The following is a 21,965-nucleotide window of genomic DNA, read 5'->3' on the forward strand; positions in this document are numbered from 1 at the left end:
TGTATTAAAGCTTTTTTTTTTTTTTTTGAAACCAATATCCATTATTCTCTATCTTCCTTCAAGGCTTAGTTTCTGTACTATCTCTTAGGAGAAGTATTTTTTTGATACTCAGTTCAAGGGTTTGTAACTTGGGGTCTATAAGCATTTTTGAAATGTTAATAACCATTTCAATATCACTGGTTCCTTTTGCATTTCTCTTTGTTTTATCTCATTCATTTAAAAACATTATTCTGAGAAGGGTCCATAGGTTGCCCCAAACTATCAAAAGAATCCATAACACAGAACCCCTCCCTTACTTGGTTTTCTCTCCCTTTTCCTTTCTCCTCAAATGACCATGTATTTCCTTGTCTATGTGTTGTATTAACCCAAAAGGATCTATGTTTCTAAAGGACAAAGAGCATTTTGTAGTTTATTTTTTGTCACACTAGTGCCTAGCAAAGTAGCTTACTTGTTGGATTGAACAAGAAAACATCAAGGAAGTCTCTTGTCAAGGGCAAGAATTGCTGCTTGGTCATCCTGGGGTCCTTTCTATGTCCACTTCAATGATGTCAGGATCCTTCCTCTTAATGGTTGCAACATCAACTGCTTTTTTCTCTTTGATATCAAAGTAGTCCTGTCATAAGGCCACGTTACTCTGGGTCAGATCAACAAGTCTTCGATCACTCCGGTTTCCATCATTTCATATTTTTTTCTCTCTCCCTTTCAAAAGAGTAGATAAGCCCCCACCTGTGGTTCATGACCAGTGATACTTAGAAAAAGGAGTAGCCCAACTGTAGAAAATTCTCATAGGAATTTGCACCATGAATAGGTACTTTTGCAGTATTGTTTATTTGGAAAGATCTTTTTTTTCTGTTCAGAGGTGGGGCAAAGAGAAATTTCCCTCAGGAGAGATAATTATTATTTTTCCTTTTCCTGATGAGAAGGTTTTTGCGGATTCCGAGGTCTGGGCAAGGGAGGGCCAGTTTGCTGCTGGACTTTTGGAGATCTTTTCTGCTGTGGCTGAGGACGATGACCAGGTACTGCAGGGCTGTGGCCAGGTACCTGGAGACGGTGACCAGGGCCCTGGGGATGGTAACCAGGAGTCTGGGGACGGTGACCACCTGATTGTTGAGGATGGCGACTACTAGGTGGTTGTAGATGTTGACCTGGACTCTGAGGAAGCTTTTGTCCTCTCCCTTCCACTTTTACTCTGGAGATGTTCATCTCAACATTTTGATCTGTAATAAGAAAAAAATATCAAGCTTTTAAAGAAATAGAATATGGAACAAATGTGATATAATATAAAGCCCCAAGGGATGCAAGTAGGAGAACTACAATGGAGAATTGTTATGATGCTGCTTCTAGGGACTATGCTATTAGACTTCCCAGAGTCAGGGTTCGTAGCCTAGAATTATTCTGATGACTGCATTTAAATGTAATTGTTTTTCTTCCTAATTCTATGTATTTTATTTTATGCATTCAAAAACGTCATTCTGATGAGCAGGGTGCTTTCAGAAAAATATGGAAAGATTTACATGAACTGAAACAAAACAAAATGAACAGAACCAGAACATTGTATGCAGTAATGGCAATACTGTTTGATGATCTCCAATGAATAACTTAACTCTTCTCAGCAATGCAATGATTCAAGACAATTCTGTAGGAACTTATGATGAAAAGCGCTATCCATCTCCAGAGAAAGAACTGGTAGAACCCGAATGCAGATCAAAGATATTTTTTCTTTACTTTTTCTTTGTTATTCTTGGAAATTTTTCTTGGTCTATGTTTTTTTTTCACAGAATGACTTACATGGAAATGTGTTTTGCATGATTATTCATGAATAACCTATGTCAAATTGCCTTTCTTTGTTAGGGGAGGGAGAAGAGAATTTGGAATTAAGAATTTAGGGGAAAGAAAAGAATGTTAAAATAACTGTTTTTACATGTTATTGGGGAAAATTAGCAATTAGTGAGATTAAAAAAAAATAAAAGCAGAAACATTATTCTGAAAAGAGTTTTTTTTTGGTTTTATGAGAATACCAAAGGGGTCTATGACACACACACACAAAGAATCCCTTATTTAGAATAAAGTAGGATTTTATGATTTGAGAGCTGCAGGAAGTATTAGAGATAATCAAGTTTATTTTTTTCATTATCTATATTTCACTTCAAAATATATTTTCATTATATTTATTTTTTCAGGAGGAAGCTAAGAGATAGATTGAGCTATTCGCAAACTCCATTCTATAACGTGTTCCAGGTTGGAGTGTGTTTGTTTGTTCAGGGTATTTTTGATTGGCTCATAAGATTTTTATTTGTTTGTAGGTTTTTTGCATGCCATTGGGGCAAAACAGCTTGCCCAGGATCACACAGTCAGTTAAGTGTCAAATGTCAGAGGCAGGATTTGAACTCAAGTCCTCCTGATTTTAGGACCAGTGCTCTATCTACTGTGCTACCTTGCTATTTCACAAGTTTTTTCTCTTCACTCAGTCCTCAGAAGGTCACAAATTATTTCAGTTCTGAGGTTCTTTCCCCTCTCTTCCTTGGAGTAAGAGGACTTCTAAGCTTCCAGTATGATTTCAGGAATAACAAGTAAAATCCACAACAGAAATCTGGTGACTGTCATCAGAAACTACTACTGTGGGCATCTTGTCCTCTGTGCCATAGAGATTGAAGATTAAAGTTTATCATATCCATAGCAGTACCAGATCATGGTGCCCCCCCCTTTGTTATTTCCAAGAATAACAAAGCTGTCTCATCAGCTTTCATGAATTTGATTATCTTCTCTATAAAGTTTCCCAAATCTTTATATCTAGCCCTCTCTTCTGGGATCCATTCAACTAACCAGTTGTACAACAGAGCTGGATGTCCCATAGCCATCATTCATCTTCTCCCATCGAAATCTTCCTCTCTTCCAAACTTCCCTATTATCTTCAAAGGCCTTGTCATCCTCCCAGTCACCCAGGTCCGGAACCACAATCATTATACTTGATTCCCCATTCACACTCATCCCACGTATCATATCTGTTGCCAAGTCTTGTCATTACAACATGTACTACATGCCTCCTACGTGTCCCTGTCGCAACTCACACAGCAAACATTGTGATGAGAGTCCCCGTCACCTTCCAGAGTCCACCCATTGGTCTTCCTGCCATCCTCCACTCAGCTGTCAAAGTGATCTTTCTAAAGTATGGTTTGACATGTTACCATCTCACCAATACAATAAACCCCAGGAGTTCTCTTCAAGATTTTCAGATTCAAATATCTACTTGACTTTTTGGACAGCTAGGTGGTACAGCTGATAGAACACTGGTCCTGGAGTAGGATCTTAGTTTAAATCTACTTACAGACATTTACTGTGTGACCCTGGACAAATCACTTAATCCTATTTGCCTCAATTTCCCCATCTGTAAAATGAGCTAGAGAAGGAAATGACAAACCATTCCAGTATCTCTGGCAAAAAAACCCAAACAAAACCCCAAATGGAGTCACAAACGGTCAGATGTGACTGAAAAAATGACTGAACAACAACATGGTGATGTAGCTTTCTCCTGACATTAAATCTAAATTGGCTTTACTGAAATTTCCCCCCATTGTACCTGCTTCTTCCCTCTTAAAAGAAATTGAATGATAGCTCCTCAGATCTTTGAACACAATAATCATATTTCATTCCAGAAGGTTGGGAACCTCCAGTTGCTTCAACCAATCTTCAGGTGGGGGGATTTGAGAATTGTGCTTCTCGGTAAGCTCTCTAGCTTATCAATGTCCTTTCTAAATTGCACACCGATAATTAGGCACAATATTCTAGGTGTGGTCAAGTTATTAGGGAGCTCTCATCATCTTGTTCCTAGAAACTGTGACTCTACCTATATGGCCCCAGATTGCATTTTTTTTTGGTTGCCACATCACAGTCCTGACTCATATTGAATCTGCAGTCCATAAAACCCCCTGATATTTTTTCAGATAAAGTGCTGTCTAATCATTCCTCCCCCATATTATACATGCAAAAAATTATTTTTTCTAAAAAAAAAAATAAGCCTTAGCATTTACTCTTATTGAATTTCATTTTCAGTCCAATGTTGTAGCCAATTAAGATTTTTATGGATGCTGGACCCATCATTCAGCATGTTAACCGTTCTTCCCAGTTTTGTGTCATCTGAAAAATCTGACAATCTTGCCATAATCATTAATAGGATTGAAGGCAGCACGAGGTCAAGGGCAGAGCCCTTTGGCACTCACATGGAGACTTGCTGCCAAATTGTCAACAGCTGCTCTTTGTTCTTGGCCTTTCTGAGAATTAGAATCCTTTGGATGGTGTTATTACCGAGTTCTCATCTTTCCCACAAAATAGCACAAGATTCTTTATCAAACCCTTTATTAAAATTTAGGTGAACTATGGGCAACAAAGTGGCAACAGCTGGAGTTAGGAAAACTAACTTTTGTGAGTTCAAATCCGACTCCAGACACTTACTATCTGTGTGACACTAAGCAAGTGACTAGTTTGCCTTAGTTTCCTCATCTGTAAAATGAACTGGAGAAGGAAATGGCAAACCATTCCAGTATCTTTGCCAAGATACCACAAATGGGGTTACAACTAAAAAATGACTGTGACAATAAAGGTAAAATATATCTAGGTAATCTCTTGGGATACCAATTAATTGTCAAAAAATAAGGGTTTTTTTGGTCAGACACTATCTGTCCTTGTTGAAATCTTTCTTGTTTTGTTTTGTTTTATTTATTTTTTCTTGATGAAGTCTTGATAGTATTTTATAATCATCCTTTCAAGATGTGTTCTGCTACCAGTCTTGCCTTTATTCTACCATATTGAGTTCACCTCCCCTCTGATGCCAATCTTAAAAAGGCTTCCTTTTATGTTTTAAAAAATTTTGGGGGGTAGGCAATTATGGTTAAATGACTTGCCCAGGATCACATAACTAGTAAATGTCGAAGGCCAAATTTAAACTCCGGTCCTCCTGACTCCAGGGCTGGTGCTCTATCCACTGGACCATCTAGCTGCCCTCTTTTGTTATACTTTAAAAGCAAATATCATCATTTTTACCTAGTACAAATTACCTCAATTCCCTCATCCTCCTCTTAGAATTTTTATTTTCTATTCCATTATCCATTTCTTTAATTTTCACTGAATCTAGTAGAATTTTAGAGGCAATATGGCAAAAGTGCTGAACTTGGGAGTCAGAGTCAAAGTCCTGACTCTTGACACTAATTTTAGCTGGGTGACCTTGGTTTTTTAATTTGCAAAATGAGAATAATAATACTTATAATCCCTATCTCAGAGTTTTTGTGAGAAAGCGTTTTGTAAATCCCAGAGCAAGATAGAGATGAGTTATCTTTTACTCCCTTTAGCCATCTCAAGAAATGAAGCTAATACAATTAAGTTTATATTATCTAGAGGCTGAAAATTATTTTGTATATTGCTCTTTGCTCCCTCTTCCCTGTTTCTATTCCCTACATTTTAAGGTATTTATCACAATAAGTAAATTGTGTAAAAATACTCTGCCCACAGCTAGTCAGTTCTAGGTAAAAATTAACCACAAGATTTTGTTTGCCCAAAGACAATGTGTTCTAAACCACATAGCGAATACAAGTGTTGCTCTGAGCCATTGGGAAGTTCCTTTAGAAGTTGGATTTTGTCTGAGAAAAACCTAAGAAATCCAGCTACACAACTGGGTGGCCACAATGATTAGAACATCAAACCTGGAAGACCTGAATTCAAATGTGACTTCAGAAGTTTACTAGCTATACATTCCCAGACAAATCACACAATCTTTGTCTCAACTTCTTCATCAGTAAATGAAAGTATCAACAATAGTTACTTCCTACAGTTGTGAGGACAAAATGAGATAATAGACACAAAGTGCTTTACAAAACTTAAAAGCTATATATAAATGCTAAATATTATTAAAGTAGATCTTTCTTTGTTTTTTTTTTATTTGTTCATTCATTATTCATTTAATGAAAGGCAAGTGGGGTTAAGTAACCTGTCCAGGATCACACAGAAAGTATTAAGTGTCTGAGTCCAAATTTGAACTCAGATCCTCTTGACTCCAGGGAGTGCTCTATTTACTGTGCCATGTAGCTGCACCGGGGTTACCTTTCTTTGGATCTATCCAGGTGATGCAGTGGATAGATCTGGAATCAGGAAGATTCACCTTCATCACTTCAAATCCAGCCTCAGACACTTACTAGATGTGAGGTCCTGGGCAAGAATTTTTTTCTCATTTATAAAATGAGATGGGAAAGGAAATGGTACAAATTACATCCGTATTTTTGTCAAGAAAACTCCAAATGGAGTCAGAAAGAGTCAGAAATGGCCAAACTGGGTCTGACTGAATCAGGTTTAAAATTCCAAAGACATTTAGAGGATTATGAACTATGGAAGGTAAGAGTTGGAAGCCTCTGGGAGGGCTCTAGCTCTTCTATAACATCTCCCACAAAAGGTCATCTACCCTTTCTTTGAAGATACCACATTTCCTGAAGCAGCCTATACTACTTTAATTTCTAATTAACAGGAAGTTTTATCTACCTTAATATGAAAGCCACGTTTCTACAACCACCACCCATTGCTGATCCTAGTACTGATTTCTAGGACTAAAAAAACCCAAACATCTAGTCCCTCCTTCACGTGGTAGCAGTTCATATACCCAAAGACAAACATTGTTCCCCTATCTAGTTCTTTTTTAGATACTCTCAGTTCTCTTACTTGTTCCTTTTATGACATAGACTCCAGTCCACATCACCATTTTGGTTGCCTTCTTCCCGAATTGTCTTCTGATTGTCAATATCCCTACTAAAATATGGTGGTAATGACGGTAATGATAATAGATAATTTTTATATTGTGTTTACTATGTGTCAGACATTGTGCTAAGTGCTTTATAAATATCCTCATTTGATCCTCATCACAACCCTGGGAGGTAGATACAATTACTATTCCCATTTAACAGATGAGGAAAACTGAGGTAAGACGTTAACTGACTTGTCCAAAGTTACACAGTTTGTAACTTTTTGCATTTGCAAAATGACTTTTGCATTTGATTTTTGCATTTGAACTTGAGTCTTCTTGACTCTAGGTCTGGTGTTCTATCCACTGTGTCACCAGCTGCCTTTCAAATCCAAATTAAACACAATATACCAAAGACTTGAGATAGAATGTCCTATGATCAATATACCATATGATCAAGATAAAATACAGAGGAACTCTCACTTCATTCAAAACACCATGTCTCTCAATACAACCCTAACAGGGGAGATAAAACTTTACATACGTGTGTGTGTGTGTGTGTGTGTGTGTGTGTGCTCTGCTGGAGATCATAGAAAATAGCAGCTGTAAATTAAAAAGAATGGAAAGAAAAATTCCCATTAAGGGGAATTTTAAAAAACCAAGAAAGAAGCTAAAAATAAAGTCTAAAACCTTAGCTGTCTACACACAAATGCCCAACATATTAGTAATAAGTAGAGTAAACTAGAAAACCTAACAGAAGGAGGCATATTTAACCTCATCAGTGTCACCGAGACTTGATAGAATGAGACTCATGGCTGACATAAGGGTCTGAAAAAACATACTTTATCCATAAAAAATGATGATGATTCTCAGTCATTTTTAATATGCGTCCAACAACACTCTGTGACCCCATTTGGGATTCTCTTGGCAAAAATACTGGAGTATCTTTTTATAACTCATTTTACAGATGAGTAACTGAGGCGTACAAGCTTGACTTGCCCAGGGTTGTACAACTAGTCAGTATTAGAAGTCAGATTTGAACTAAGAAACATGAGTCTTCTTGATTCCGAGACCAATGCTCTATTGTATCCTCTAGCTGCCCTGTCAACCAAAAAAAAAAAAAAGGAATAGATAAAATGGGAAGTGAATAGCATTATATATTAAGAAGGTATATTTGTGTGAAGATATCAAGGTATCAGGGTGGGGAGCCTAGCGGGAAATTTGGTTGAAAGTCAAGAAAGGGACAACCTGAAGAGATATCCTGAGAAGGCGGTTACTATATTCCAGTATAATGAAAGTTCCTTTAGTAATAAACTATCTTGATATTTATTTGTTTTTTCATAGCACATAGTAAATGCCTAAGAAATGTTTGTCACTTTTTCTGCAATTCACCTCCCAAAATGTCAACTATTACACTTAGGGTTCAAAATAAAAGTAGGTAAACTTTAATAGCTCAAAACCCCACCAGCGAGCTTCCCATCAGCAGTCAATCAATAGACACAATTAGCTCCTAGAGAAGGCATTTACTAATATGATGCAGTAAGAACACTAACTAATTACAAAAAAGTCCTTTATAAATCTGGGACACATTCTCCCTTACATACACACAAGGCCTATGGAAAAAGCGAGGGGACACTTAGAATATATTGGCAATAAAACATGTAGGAAACAATTGTGGTATTGCAGGGGCCTGAGAGTTTCTCTCTTCTTAGGGTCTTCATATACCTCCACCCTAGTACAGTATCTCTGGTAAATGGGCTACATAATCAAGTTCCTAAGGTCTTTCCCTTCTACTGTACTCCAGAACTCATTATTTATTGCCAAGCAAAGCTCTCTAAATCCACAGCTCTTCTCTACTGCTAAAGGTCCTACTCTTGGAAGTTGTTTCCTCCTTCAAGTTATTAACTCTGTTTCAGGATTGTATAGCCTACATCTTGAAGCAGTGTCTCCTATTCATTGAGTAGCTGCTCGATGAATGCCTTATAACTTCCAAGTTATATGGCTAATGAAGGGATGGTGGGAAGTTATCTCTACCCCCTACCTACCCATGATGGTCTCCTCTATAGGTAGCTTCTGGTATATAATACTTCTGAATTAATCCAGGGTTTATTTATCTAAAGTCCTATAAAACCAAATCCAATGATTACTCCCTTTAATTCCATTATAGAAAGGTGTTCACATTTCACAAAGGTATCACTAGATGCTAATGCCTTCTTAACATATTAATACACTATTACTTGTGTTATACTTGCCTTTTGAGACTATATTAACTATGACTATTAATTCTCTTCCTTCCCTTATTTGTCCATTGATTATATCATGGACTGATCATTGAGTTATCAGGAAATCTACTGATCCTTAAAGGATGAATGATCTTTCTTTTCAAGAGAGCTATATCATTGGTCTTTGGAGTCAAGTCAACAAATATTTAATAACTACTTACTGGGTATCAATCAAGGCAGTTAGGTGGGGCAGGGGTCATGAAGCTCAAACATTAACTGAAATAAGTGAACTACAATAGATGCTTTCTATTTATTATTGAGCATATCAGCAAAATATTAACAATCCCTGCCCTCAAAGAACTTACAGTCTAATAAGGGAAGAGTAACACTTTAAAAAGAGATAAATAGTGGAGGAGGAGAAGGTGCCACATGAGGACATGGCAGAGAAAGAAGTCTGCCAGCCAGCAATGGAGCCCAGAGAGAAATGGAGGAGTGACCATGGCTGACCTAGTCACCTTTCTTACAACAAATTCTGAGAGGAACAAACAGAACACTCAGAGGAAGGCATGCAAGTTTAGAATCTTGTTCTAAGGCAAGAAACGGTTTCCTCCTCAAAGTATCCAGTAACCATTGTGCAAGAAAAGTCTCACACCTCATTTAGCTGGTCTATTCTACTACTTCTAATATCCTGACATGTTTCAGATCTTCCTTCTGTCTCCAGATTCCTTTTTTTTTTTTTGAGTTTTTTTATTAGGACTGGATTAGAATCCTGGCCCTACTAGCATCTATCTTTATCATCTTGGTCAAGTCCTTTAACCTCAGGTCCTTAACCCATGAAATGGAAATGGATTTAGCTTAACCTGCTGAATTGTCCTTCCAGCTCCTGGTTCTATGACTGGGTGATCCCTATGGCCTTGAGAGTGGAGAGACTCTTCTCTAGTCTTTTTGCTTTCTCTCTCTCTCTCTCTCTCTCTCTCTTTCTCTCTCTCCCTTTGTTTGTCTCTCTCTGTCTTTCTGTCTCTCTGTCTCCATATCTCTGTCTCCTCCATCTCTCTCTATCTCCATCTCTGTGTGTGTGTGTGTGTGTGTGTGTGTGTGTGTGTTTCTCTGTCTATGTTTCTCTCTATGTCTCTGTTTCTCTCTATTTCTATCTCTGTCTGTCTATCTCTCTCTGTATATGTGTTTCATCTCTTTCTCTCTGTGTCTCTCTTAGTGTTTTATTAATGTTCTTTTTATGTCACTATCACTTCACAATGATTTCCTTACCCTACTTAAAGTCATCTTTCTAGCAAAAAAGTACAGTTAAGCAAAACAAATGAACAAATTGGACATATCTGACAATGGATGCCTCATTGTACAGCTAGAGTCCTCTCTTTCCTGATAGGAAGGAGGATCACTTTCATGTCAGTCTCCTGGAGTCATGATTGGCCAATGCATTGATCAGAACTCTATTTTCTCTCAGTGTTGGTTTTCTCCCCCTTGCATCATTTTAGTTATGCTATGATTTTTTTATCCTGGCTTCTTTCTCCAACTGACCCTTTGTGCTTTATTATTATTCAGTCATTTTAGTCATGTTGGACTCTTCATTACCCCATCTGAGGTTTTCTTGGCAAGGAACAAGAGTGGTTTGCCATTTAATAGATGATGAAACTGAGGCAAGGAGGATTAAGTGTCTTGCTCAGGACCAAAGTCAGATGTGAATTTGAGAAGATGCCCCCTAAAGACTGAGGCCAGAGTTCTATCCATGGAATCACGGAGAAGCTCTACTTTGTGCCTATATAGCAGTTCTTTGACAATAGTAGTAAGATAAATATCACTCTCTTTTTACACTATTGCAAAATTTCCCTTGTCTAATAATAATAATTTATGTAGTACTTTAAGATTTACAAAGAACATTACAAATTTCATTTCATCTGTTATTGAGTCACTTCAGTCATATCCAACTCTTCGTGACCCCATTTGGGGTTTTCTTAACAAAAATACTAGAGGGGTTTGTCATTTCCTTCTTCAGCTCATTTTACAAAGGAAGAAACTGAGGCAAGGAGGACTAAATGTCTTTTTCAGGGTCATACAGCTAATGTTCAATGTCGGATGTGAACTCGGAATGATGCATCCTCCTGAGTCTGGAGTTCTAGCCATTGAATCACCTTTGTGCATATATATAGCAGTTTTTTGATAATAGCAGGAAGATAAATATCACTCTTTTTACTCTACTGTAAAATTTCACTTGCTTCATAATAATAATTAGAATTTATGTAATACTTTAAGATTTACAAAGAACATTACCAATTTCATTTTAGCACTTATTGAGTCACTTCAGTCATGTCCAACTCTTCGTGACCCCATTTGGGGTTTTCTAGCAAAGATACTAGAGTGGTTTGTCATTTCCTTCTCCGGCTCATTTTACAGATGAAGAAACTGAAGCAAACAGGATTAAATGACTTGTCCGGGATCACACAGCTAGAATTTGAAGTCATAAAGTTGAGTCTATTCACCGCACCCTATCTACCTGTAAATGCTATTATTATACTCATTTTATAGCTGAGGAAACTGAGGCAGGCAAGTGCAAAGTGACTTAGCTCAAGGTTACACAGTTCTGAAGTTGGATTCGAACTTAGTTCTTCCCAATCCCCAGCCCAGTGCTTCGTCCACTTGCACCATTTTGTGCATCTTCTTTCTTTCTGGAAGTAAAATTGTTAGTTCTCATCCGTCTGTGTTCTTGTGCACAGACTCATGGAAGATTGCTGTGATGAATTAACTGCCTTTTACTGATAGCTTATTCAACTACCTGAATGCAAATGAGCATTTCCTTCCAAATTCTTGCCGATGGATTAATATCACAGACTGATCATTGAGTTATAAGGATGTCCTATGTGATACCAAATGAGCAAAAATCCTGCCCATGAATCATGAGGAACCGACCCCGGCTGATGTGTGTGTGAAGGGGTTTCTCACTGAATCCCGTGACCGCCACTTCATTCCTCTTCTGACCTTTTCTATCATCTCCCAATGACTGGAGAACATCTTTCTGCTCCTTTGTTGCTCACCATCTGTTCTCTCCTGGAGAAGCAAGTCACACTTGGAAGAGGACCGGTAGTGGATTCTGAACCAAAACCCTAAGGGAGAATCAGTTAAACATTGATTTATTTATTTTTTTTCCCCTTGGATCAGTTGGTTCAGAAAAGTTTTCACTCCAGGCAGTGATGAAGTGCTATCACCTGGCCACTATGGGGATATTTGAATGAATAATGCATTACCCAGTCGCATCTTCTCTCACACCTCAATATTCCTGTTCTCACATCCTTCCTTAAGCTCTACATGCATATATAAACAATAGAGAAGCCTTTAAAATCTTGCTCCAAGGAAGTGAAGATGGGATCATAGAGAGAGTGTCTTATGTGAAGCCATGGAAAGCTAGATTTGAATTCTAGCTCAGATACTTGTTATCTATGTGACCTTAGTCTTATGAATCAGGATGCTATGGTTCAGAGCAACCAGAAGTACCCCCTTCCTTCCCCCCACCTCACATCTTTTAATCCCAGATACTGAGGAGCATCCTGGGAGGATGCTCACCATCCCTTCCTCACCCTAGGATTGTTGAGAGAAGGACAAGTGGAACAAGTCCGGGACAATCTTGAGTTAATTTTGCCACCATTCAGAGTAACCTAAAACACAGCTGCTGTGCCTTTGGGCAAAGAGTATAGAAGGACTACTGAAATGCTTGATTTCAATTAGAAGTCAGTGAAAATAAAATATGTAATTTTTTCCTTTCCAAATTTGCAGATCCCCTGAAATCTACTGAGGGATCCCTTTGGGGGGGGGGAGTCTGTGGACTCCAAAGTAGCAAACTCTGCCTTAAAGAAAAAATATATTTCAGCAGATAGAAAAGTGGGGGTTATATGGAAGAGACCATTTCAGGAATTCCCTTTGTTACTCCCAGATCTTTGCCACTGTTCCCCATTTCAGGAATATGGGGAACAGTGGCAAAGATCTGGGAGTAACAAAGGGAATATTAGTTGGGGGAACAACAAGCTCCATGGCTTTCTGCCTAGCCTAGCACTGAAATCTCCCACCTTCTCTCTTTATAGAATTATCTCCCACTCACTCCTCTCTTATTCCTTGTACTCTAAGCACCAGAAAAAAATGGATAATTTACCACTCCCTGAACACAATCCCAAGCTTTTTCACCTTCTTGGCTCATAACGTTCCTTACATTTCCTTCTCTCTTTAAATTTTCATTTTTCCACGTCTCAGATCAAATGCTATTTCCTCAATGGAAGTTTCTTTGAACTCTTCCCCTGCCCCAGTCAAAGCTGGAAAAAATCTTTCTATGATCTGAGCTCAGAACAAAGTAGCATATTTTATGTTCTTGTATTTCAGTTTTATTGTAGTCATTTGTATACATTTAGGGATGAACTATTTTGATTAGTGACTGAGTACAAGCTTCCATAGCTTATGATATCTAGCCAGGTCCAGACCAGACCATGATTCACACATCCCATTCTGGCCGTCTTCTTGCCATTTGTCCTGCTGAACCCTTCCCTGTTCCCATGTGCAGCTAGACAGTGCAGCGGATAGAGAGGGCCTGGAGTCAAATCCATCCTTAGATATTTATTTAGTAGTTGTATCATCCTTGGTAAGTCATGTAACCCTGTTTGCTCAGTTTCCTCATATGTAAAATAAGCAGAAAAAGGAAATGACAACCTACTCTGGTATCTTTACCAAGAAAACCCCCAATGGGATCAGGAACAATCCTTCTCCCATTTCTTTTTTACTTCTAGTTCTGGTCAAAGAAATTAGATCAAGATTATCATTACGTCTAGTAAATGTGTGTCAGTTGACTAGTCCTATAAATCAACTCACCATCCCTGTGATTCAGAATTAAAATTCCTGTTCCTTTACATTTATGTGTGGGTGTATATGTGTATGCATGCAGAGTATATACTCCTCTTAGAATGCATTAAATCCAGTGGCTCTTTCACTTTTCGTATTCACATCCCTAGCTTTTAGCAACAGCATCTCACTCAGGAGACATTGGCGCAGGACCATCCAACATGGCGTGCTCTCTCAGAGAAGATGCTGTGCTCTATGAGCAAAGCGGAACTGAAGTAATTCAAAAGAATCACAAGAAGCTCAAAGTTAGAGAATCCAACCCAGATGTTCATATAGACTCTTTGTGCCCAACCTGTGTAGAGCATTTCAAGTTTATATTAGTCTGATCAGCCATAGTTGGACACGCTGTGTCTCTAACACTAGAGTCTACACTGTGGACTTGAACATACTTATGTCATTTTGGTCTTCTTCAAGGATGAAGGGCACTCAATTATTAATTAATCATCTTCATCATATATTATCAGTCTCCATGGCTCAAAAGAAAAAAAAAAGGCCGTCAAGGTGTTTGCCTTCTTCTGGAGGCATCCAACACATATCCAGATAATTAAATGCAAGATAATCTGAGCAATGACAGACAGAGCAATGGCAACTGGGGGTCCTGGGCAGGTTTCTCATCAGAGATATCATCAAGAGCTGAGGTTTGAAGATAAAGATGTGAGGAAAGGAGGAATGCCTTCCAGGGATACAGAATCTGGGAATAGCTGGTAAGAAGATAATTTGGCTGGAATATAGAGTACAGGAAGGGGAATATCACAAAATAAGTAAATGAAGGGCTTTAATTGGTAAGACAAAGTGTTTGTATTTTGTAAGTCAAGCCCTGTTTTTGAAAGGTAGACAGCACAGTGCATAGAGTCCACAAAACCTGAATTTGCATCCTGCCTTAAAGATTTAGTAGCTGGGAAAATCATTTAACCTTTCTCAGCCTCAGTTTCCTCAGCTATAAAATGGAAATAATCAGAGCATCTTGTGAGACTCGAATGAGGTAACATATTTAAAGTGTCTTGCAATTTAAAGTGTAGAAATCTGTCTTCAGACATTTACTAGCTTTATAACCCTAGTCAAGACATTCTCTGTATACCTCAGTTTCCTAATCTATAAAATGGGAATAAAAATAGCGTTTACCTTCCAGGGTTGTTGTGAGGATCAAAATGACAAAATGCTGTTGCTGTTACTTGAGCTTCATGAGATTACTTAGGCAGTGGTGGGGAAGATGGATTAGAGAGAGCAGATACTCAAGCTAATGAGAATAATTAAGAAGCTATTGTGATAATCCAAGTAGTAGGTAATGGGGATCTGGATGAGGCTAGTTAGTCCTGTAAATGGACAGAAAAGGACAGATGCAAGGTGTGGTGTAAAGGTAGAATTCACGAGATTTGAAAAGAGATTGTATACAGCAAGTGATGGGGTGACTGAGAGCACCATAATATCTGAATAGAAATAGAGAAACCTAGAAGATGCATAAACTGAAGGGAGAAGTTGATGAATTCATTGGACATGTTGAATTGAAAATGTCTACAAGACATCCGGAGCAGTTAGGGCACAGTAGATAGAATGCTGAGTCTGGAATCAAGAGGGTCTGAGTTCAAATTCAGCCTCAAGTACTTACTAGCTCTGTGACCCCCAGGTAAATTTAAGCTTCTTTGCCTCAGTTTCTTCATCTGTAAAGTTATCTGAAAAAGGAAGTGGCAGACCACTCCAGTTTTTTTTTCTTTTTAGGAGACTCAGGGAAGGCTTCCTGAAGGAAATGACATTTGAACTGGGTTTAGAACATAGGTAGAATGACGGCAGGAAGAGATGCAAAAAGGGAACATTTCAGAAAGAAAGTAACCTAAATAAAAACACAGGTAGAAAGGCCGAGGGCATGTATGGGTCATGGCAGAAAGCCTGATTTCATTGGATTGTAGAGTGCTTGAAGAAAAAGAATTGGGAAATAAGATTGGAAGGGTTGACTGGGGTCAGCTCTGAATGCCAGACTTTGCATAGTACTTTATAGATCAAGCCTTAAGTGTGTAGCAAAATTGAATCTCCTAAAAAGAAGCAATCATTACCTCATACAACCTCACAAGAGCTTACTTTTTTCTTATCTACTTATTTTCATCCTGTATATCAATAAGTGACTTATTTTCCCCACCCTCACCCCAGATCATAAACTATTCAAGAACAGATATTATATCTTACTTATTTTCCTTTAGTACCTAGCATAGTGTATTACTCATAAAATTACTTTACAAAATTTTAAAAATAAATGAATGAAAGAATTAATCAAAGTTGTAGTTTATTGCAAAAGTCCAGCCACCAGACATTTTGACTGGTCTGAGACAGTGAGGAGACTGGGAAAGAGGCAGAGTTGGCCAGAACCTTTATGCCAAGGTGGAATTGAACCCGACCTACATTTTGAGACGTGTGGAAAAAAATCCCTCTAATACTCTCTACTATCTTTAGAATCTATGGCATTCAAAATTTTACCATGAGCAATACAATGACTAAACACAAGTCAAGACTACTCATAGTGAAACATGCTACCTACTTCATGATAAAGAACTGATGGAGTTAATGCAGGGGAGGGAAGAGGAAGGGAATAAGTACTGAATTCCCACTTTGTGTTAGGCACTCTGCTAAGTGTTTTAGAAATATTATCTCAGTTAATTCTGTAGATTGAAACATATTTCCTTCCCCTTCTCTTTTCTTTTTCTTCCTTCCTTCCTTCCTTCCTTCCTTCCTTCCTTCCTTCCTTCCTTCCTTTCTTTCTTTCTTTCTTTCTTTCTTTCTTTCTTTCTTTCTTTCTTTCTTTCTTTCTTTCTTTCTTTCTTTCTTTCTTTCTTTCTTTCTTTCTTCCTTTTTTCCTTCCTTTTTCTTTCCTTTCTTTCTTTCTTTCTTTCTTTTCTTTTTTAGAAATAATATGCAGGGGTTTGTTTTATTTGGCTAAACATATTTACAACAAGTTTTTTTTTAATATTGTCAATGTCTGGAGGGGGGGAAAGTTGGAGAGAATATTTAGAGTTAAAAATAAAATAAAATTCAGTTTAAAAAGTAAAAATCTTTTAAATTATTTTAAAAACTTTCTTCTCTTTTTCTCTCTGCCTAGGAGTAGAAATAAGTCATCTGCTATTCTGGATCTCATTTAAACTTAACTTTTTTTTAAAAATCTGCCCCACCATTACTTATAAATACTTGATTTTCACAATTAAGTAAACTATACAATGTCCTACACAATCACAGTTGCCAGCCCCACCAGTCAAAGTAGCCCAGCTCACCCATCTTTTCTTTATCATTCCTTTTCATCACAGGGAGTCTGCTAGCTCAAGCAGGTGTTCAACAAGTGTATTGAACCAAAAGCTTACCATTTTGGTTTTTCCTCCTCCGGAAATAGAAAATGAGCAGAACTGCGGAGATTGACAGGATTATCCCACCTCCACAAATACCCAGGATATGATAAATGTTCAGAGTTTTCTCTGTAAGAAAAAAAAGGATAGTTCACTGGAGATAGGGGTATAGGGACAAAAGTCATCATTTAATTACTCAGGTTGGATGCATGTCATCTCTTTCTTAAATAAGTCAATGAGAAAAAGTTGCTTCAATTTCATTCTGGGCTGGTTGAATCACATAAGAGTGAGTTAATGTTTCAAAGTATCTTGACAGAGTCAACATATGGAATACAACCCTAAGAATCCTCTCTTGGGCATTGTTCTTGGTGACTAATAACATGTTATTTATATTGCAAACTGAAACTACTGGACAGTCAACAAGTAGTGAGAGTATTTGCTACGAGTTGTTTTCCAGCAGGGATGAGATGTGGCAACGAGCCATCCACTTTCCTGCCTCCACATGATCCATTTGTGAGGTAGCCAGCTGGGGTCAGGAGGAAAAAACATGGCTACGTGAATCAGATCAAAGCTACTGGGGAGGTAAAGAGATCGAACTCATAACCTTGACCTTAGCAGAATCATTTTACAACTAATACAACTATCAGTCTAATAATGTATCATGAAATCTGATCCAATAAGGTATCAAAACAGAAATAGCTTCTTCAGCTAAACGTTTTCATGAAAATCAATATGAGAAAGAAATTTGCTTACTCTTTTGCAGGAAACATGATGGACTCCAGAGGGAAAGTTAAAGGAAAATAAGTCAGATTTCTTACAGGATTTTCCTTATGAAGAGAAATCCCTTCCAAATAGGAATTCCAGTGGCTTATTAATTGTGGCTTTGCCTTTTTAAACTCTTGCCTTTTGCCAACAAGCTCTATTATGTCTTAGGTTATCCAATGGGAAGAAGAAAATAAAACTCATCCTAAGCTTTGGTGAAACTGGGCTAAAATATTAAGGATCTTTTGAGTAGAGATAAGATGAGGAACTAGGGTTCCTCATTAACTGAACCCAACATTAACTGAAGGGAAATGGTTAGCTTGCTGGACCCTCCAAGACCTTTATCTCATCCTTGGAGTACTCTATTTCATTTGGTTACTGTAGTTCTGGTTTTAAAGAATTCAGAGGTGGGCTTGGTCCATGACTACTGCACTCTCATTGGAGCTGATAGCTCTATATTGATCCAGATTCTTAGATTTTCCCAATCTGAACCTAGAGTCCAGGAGCAAAGCTAAAAGCAATTTAAGTAGAAGGATGGGGAGCAGAGAGAGAGAGCATTGCTAACTACTGTGTGTTGTCTGCTAATCATAGGATGAAAAACTTAAAGACAGAAGACACTTTAAGGATCATTTAGTCCAAACTCCCAATTTTACAGATGAAGAAATTAAGACTTGGAAAGAGCTTATTGAACATCACACAGGTAATAAGTGATTGAAACTGAGTCTGGGATTTGAATTAAAACTAGGTAATAACTAGATAACTTAAAAAATGAGATATATAAACCTACTCTTTTTTTCCCACTGTACCAAGCCTCTGGTTTGGGATGATGATCAGGGACTACTATGAGTTTAACTTACAGTACAGAGGGCAGGAGAAAAATTCAAATAAACTTACATACGTTAAATACTGAGCCTTTAAGAAAAAATAAATATTTTAAGAATCTATTATCCCTACATAACCCTAGAGAAGCATTATGGCATAGCATAGAATAGGCCTTTGAGTGGAAAAGATCTGGGTGTCCTGTCTTTTGTATGCAATGGCTGTGTGACTTTGGACAAATCATTATCCTTCAAAACTGAACTGATTTCACCTTCTATAGGCAAGATTCCTTGGTTTCCGCCAGATGCTAGGGGAAAATTTCCTCTGAGATTACTTTCATCTACTCTGTATACATAGGGTACATACCTAGGTGTTTACATGGTATTTCAACATTAGAATCTACCCTCCTTGAGGTGAGAGACTTTATTTGCCTTTGTGTAGAGATGGGATAATTGACTTACTCAGCCTCACTTCACTGAAAATAAGATGTTCAATCCATTAGGTATGCTTTAGACATTTAGACTTTAGACAAAGTGTGGGGGAAGTCATTCAAATTGTAATGACATTACTTAAAAATGTTTGAATATGCCAAAGAAACTTAATGATTGTTAGTGTATAAATTAACCAGGTAGAGAACTGGAATAATTCTAGAAAAGCAAATATGGCCTTCTAGAACACTCTTGAGGAAGAATCACCTTGGAGTAGGAAGGAAGGAAGGAAGGAAGGAAGAGAGGGAGAGAGGGAGGAAAGGAGGAAGGGAGGAAGGAAGGAAGGAAGGAAGGAAGGAAGGAAGGAAGGAAGGAAGGAAGGAAGGAAGGAAGGAAAGAAGAGAGGGAGAGAGGGAGGGAGGAAGGAAGGAAGAAAGGAAAGAAGAGAGGGAGAGAGGGAGGGAGGAAGGAAGGAAGGAAGGAAAGAAGAGAGGGAGAGAGGAAGGAAGGAAGGAAGGAAGGAAGGAAGGAAGGAAGGAAGGACGAGAGGGAGAGAGGGAGGGAGGGAGGAAGGAAGGAAAGAAGGAAGGAAGAGAGGGAGAGAGGGAAGGAGGAAGGAAGGAAGGAAGGAAGGAAGGAAGGAAAGAAGGAAGGAAGGAAGGCAGGAAGGAAGGAAGGAAGGAAGGAAGGAAGGAAGGAAGAAGGAAGGAAGGAAGGCAGGAAGGCAGGAAGGAAGGAAGGAAGGAAAGAAGGAAGGAAGGAAGGAAGGAAGGAAGGAAGGAAGGAAGGAAGGAAGGAAGGAAGGAAAAGCTTCAGATTTAGATTTTGCTACTTTATTTTCTACATCCTGTATGATCAGGACCTTGAGAGTTTTTAGAGTCTGGAAAATGTTGGACTTTTTTTTCCATTGATGTTCTTGATGAATCCCCACATCAGCCAAAGCCAAATTAACCTAGCTCCATTACATAAGAGAAGCTAACTGAACACTTAATGAATGAGAGAAAAGGACTTCAAAAATCAGTCACAAATACTTTCTAAGCTTGAGTCCACTTTCCCATGGATTCTGCATGTACCTGTGGGGTAATGTGTCACAGACATTTGGATGGGATGTATGTATCATATCACCTGAGTAAATCTCCTTTTCTAAAAGCTATTTAACACTGGCAAACTAGAGAACTGTCAGCCGATATTCCTAGTTGAAATCATACTGGTGGGGGTACAAATCAGTGACATTAAAGAATCACTCCTACCTTCTCAGAGGTATTCTTAGAACCCTGAGAAAGAAATATAGTAATGCTCTGGAAATTCCAATCATTGGTGGCAGTAAAGTTTAGGCGAAGGATGTTTCAGAGCTCATCGGGCTACAGTTCTATCACCAGAGTTTGACATGGCACAAAGCAGGCGTTTTGGGACTGCTTATAGACTGACTAATACATGTTCTCACTGCCACAAGCTAACAAGAGTTATTATAAAAAGCTTTGTCCACCTTTATTAATTGAATTTTTTTATTACAAGAATTTTCGACATTAAAGAAGTTACATGTCTGGACCCTCTCAATAATCTCCCCAAACAAGTTTAAGTTCTAAGGTAGAAACAATATATATGTATGTGTGTACGTATGTATAACCCTTACATTTTAAAGTTTGTAAATACTTTACTTGTTATCTGATTTGATCCTCACAACAATTCTATGTGGTAGATGCTATCATTACTTACATGTTATAGATGAGGGAACAGATAAGATTACCTAAACAGGGTCAAATAGCCAGTAATGTCTGAAACAGGATTCAAACAAGAGTGTTATTGATTCTGTGTCCCTGATCACATAGAATATGTTATTCACATTAGAGATGAGATTTGAATCCTTGTCCTCCAAGCTTTTTCCTCTGTACTGTACCATACTTGGGACTGAACTCAATAACTGCAATAGTTACTGAAATAAAAAGTTGATGGAATACTGAAGCATGCTGTGGACAAGAACAGTCGCTGATAATTAGCTCTTTTTTTGCCTCCTAGCTAAAAGCAGCTAAGAGTGGAAAGACCTCAGGGCTTGAAGTTAGGAAAACCAGAGTTCAAATCTGGCCCCAGACTGTTACTAGTTGTGTGACCCTGGACAGGTCACTTATGTCTGCCTCAGTTCCCTAATGTGTAAAACAGCACCTGTAAAAATAGCACTTATCTCACAGGTTTATTATGAAGATCAAATGATATAATATTTATAAAACCCCTGGCATATATTTAATAACATTTAATGCTTAATAAATGTTAGTTCCTATACCAAAGAGCTATAAAATTATGCACACACTTTGATCCAGCAATACCGTGACTAGATCTGTATCCCAAAAAGATCATAAAAATGGAAAAGGAAAATATACAAAAATATTTATAGCAGCTCTTTTTGTGATGGCAAAGAATTGGAAATTGAAGGGATGTCCATCAATTGAGGAATGGTTGAACAAGTTGGAAGGCATGTTTGTGAAGGATACTATTGTTCAAAAAGAAATGAAAAGCAGGTATATTTCAGAAAAACCTGGAAAGATTTACATAATTAATGTTGAAAGAAGTGAGCAGAACCAGGAGAACATTGCACACACTAATAGCAATGCTGTGTGATGATCAGGTTAGACTTAACTCTTCTCAGTAATGCAGTGATCCAAGAGAATTCCAAAAGACTCAGAATGGAAAATGACATCCACATCCAGAGAAATACATATAGAGACTAAATGTGGATTTAAGCATACTGTTTTCACTTTTTTTTGTTTTTTGTTTTCCTTTTTCACGGATTTTCCCTTTTGTTCTT

At 37.9% G+C, this 21,965-nt stretch overlaps 1 protein-coding gene across 1 annotated transcript in view; it reads right to left on the minus strand.

Moving 5' to 3' along the window:
- Positions 1 to 376: 376 nt before the first annotated feature.
- The window catches only part of CD2 (CD2 molecule), a 41,322-nt gene continuing 19,733 nt past the window's right edge, over positions 377 to 21,965 (minus strand). The window contains exons 4-5 of the mRNA XM_051992922.1: positions 17,175 to 17,285; positions 377 to 1,217 (exon numbers count right to left, since the gene is read on the minus strand). Of these exons, the coding sequence (XP_051848882.1) occupies positions 898 to 1,217; positions 17,175 to 17,285 (431 nt within the window). The 3' untranslated portion in view covers positions 377 to 897. The remainder of the gene's footprint in view (positions 1,218 to 17,174; positions 17,286 to 21,965) is intronic.

The sequence above is a fragment of the Antechinus flavipes genome, chromosome 4 (assembly GCF_016432865.1).
Source record: "Antechinus flavipes isolate AdamAnt ecotype Samford, QLD, Australia chromosome 4, AdamAnt_v2, whole genome shotgun sequence".
In the NCBI taxonomy this organism is placed as follows: Eukaryota; Metazoa; Chordata; class Mammalia; order Dasyuromorphia; family Dasyuridae; genus Antechinus; species Antechinus flavipes.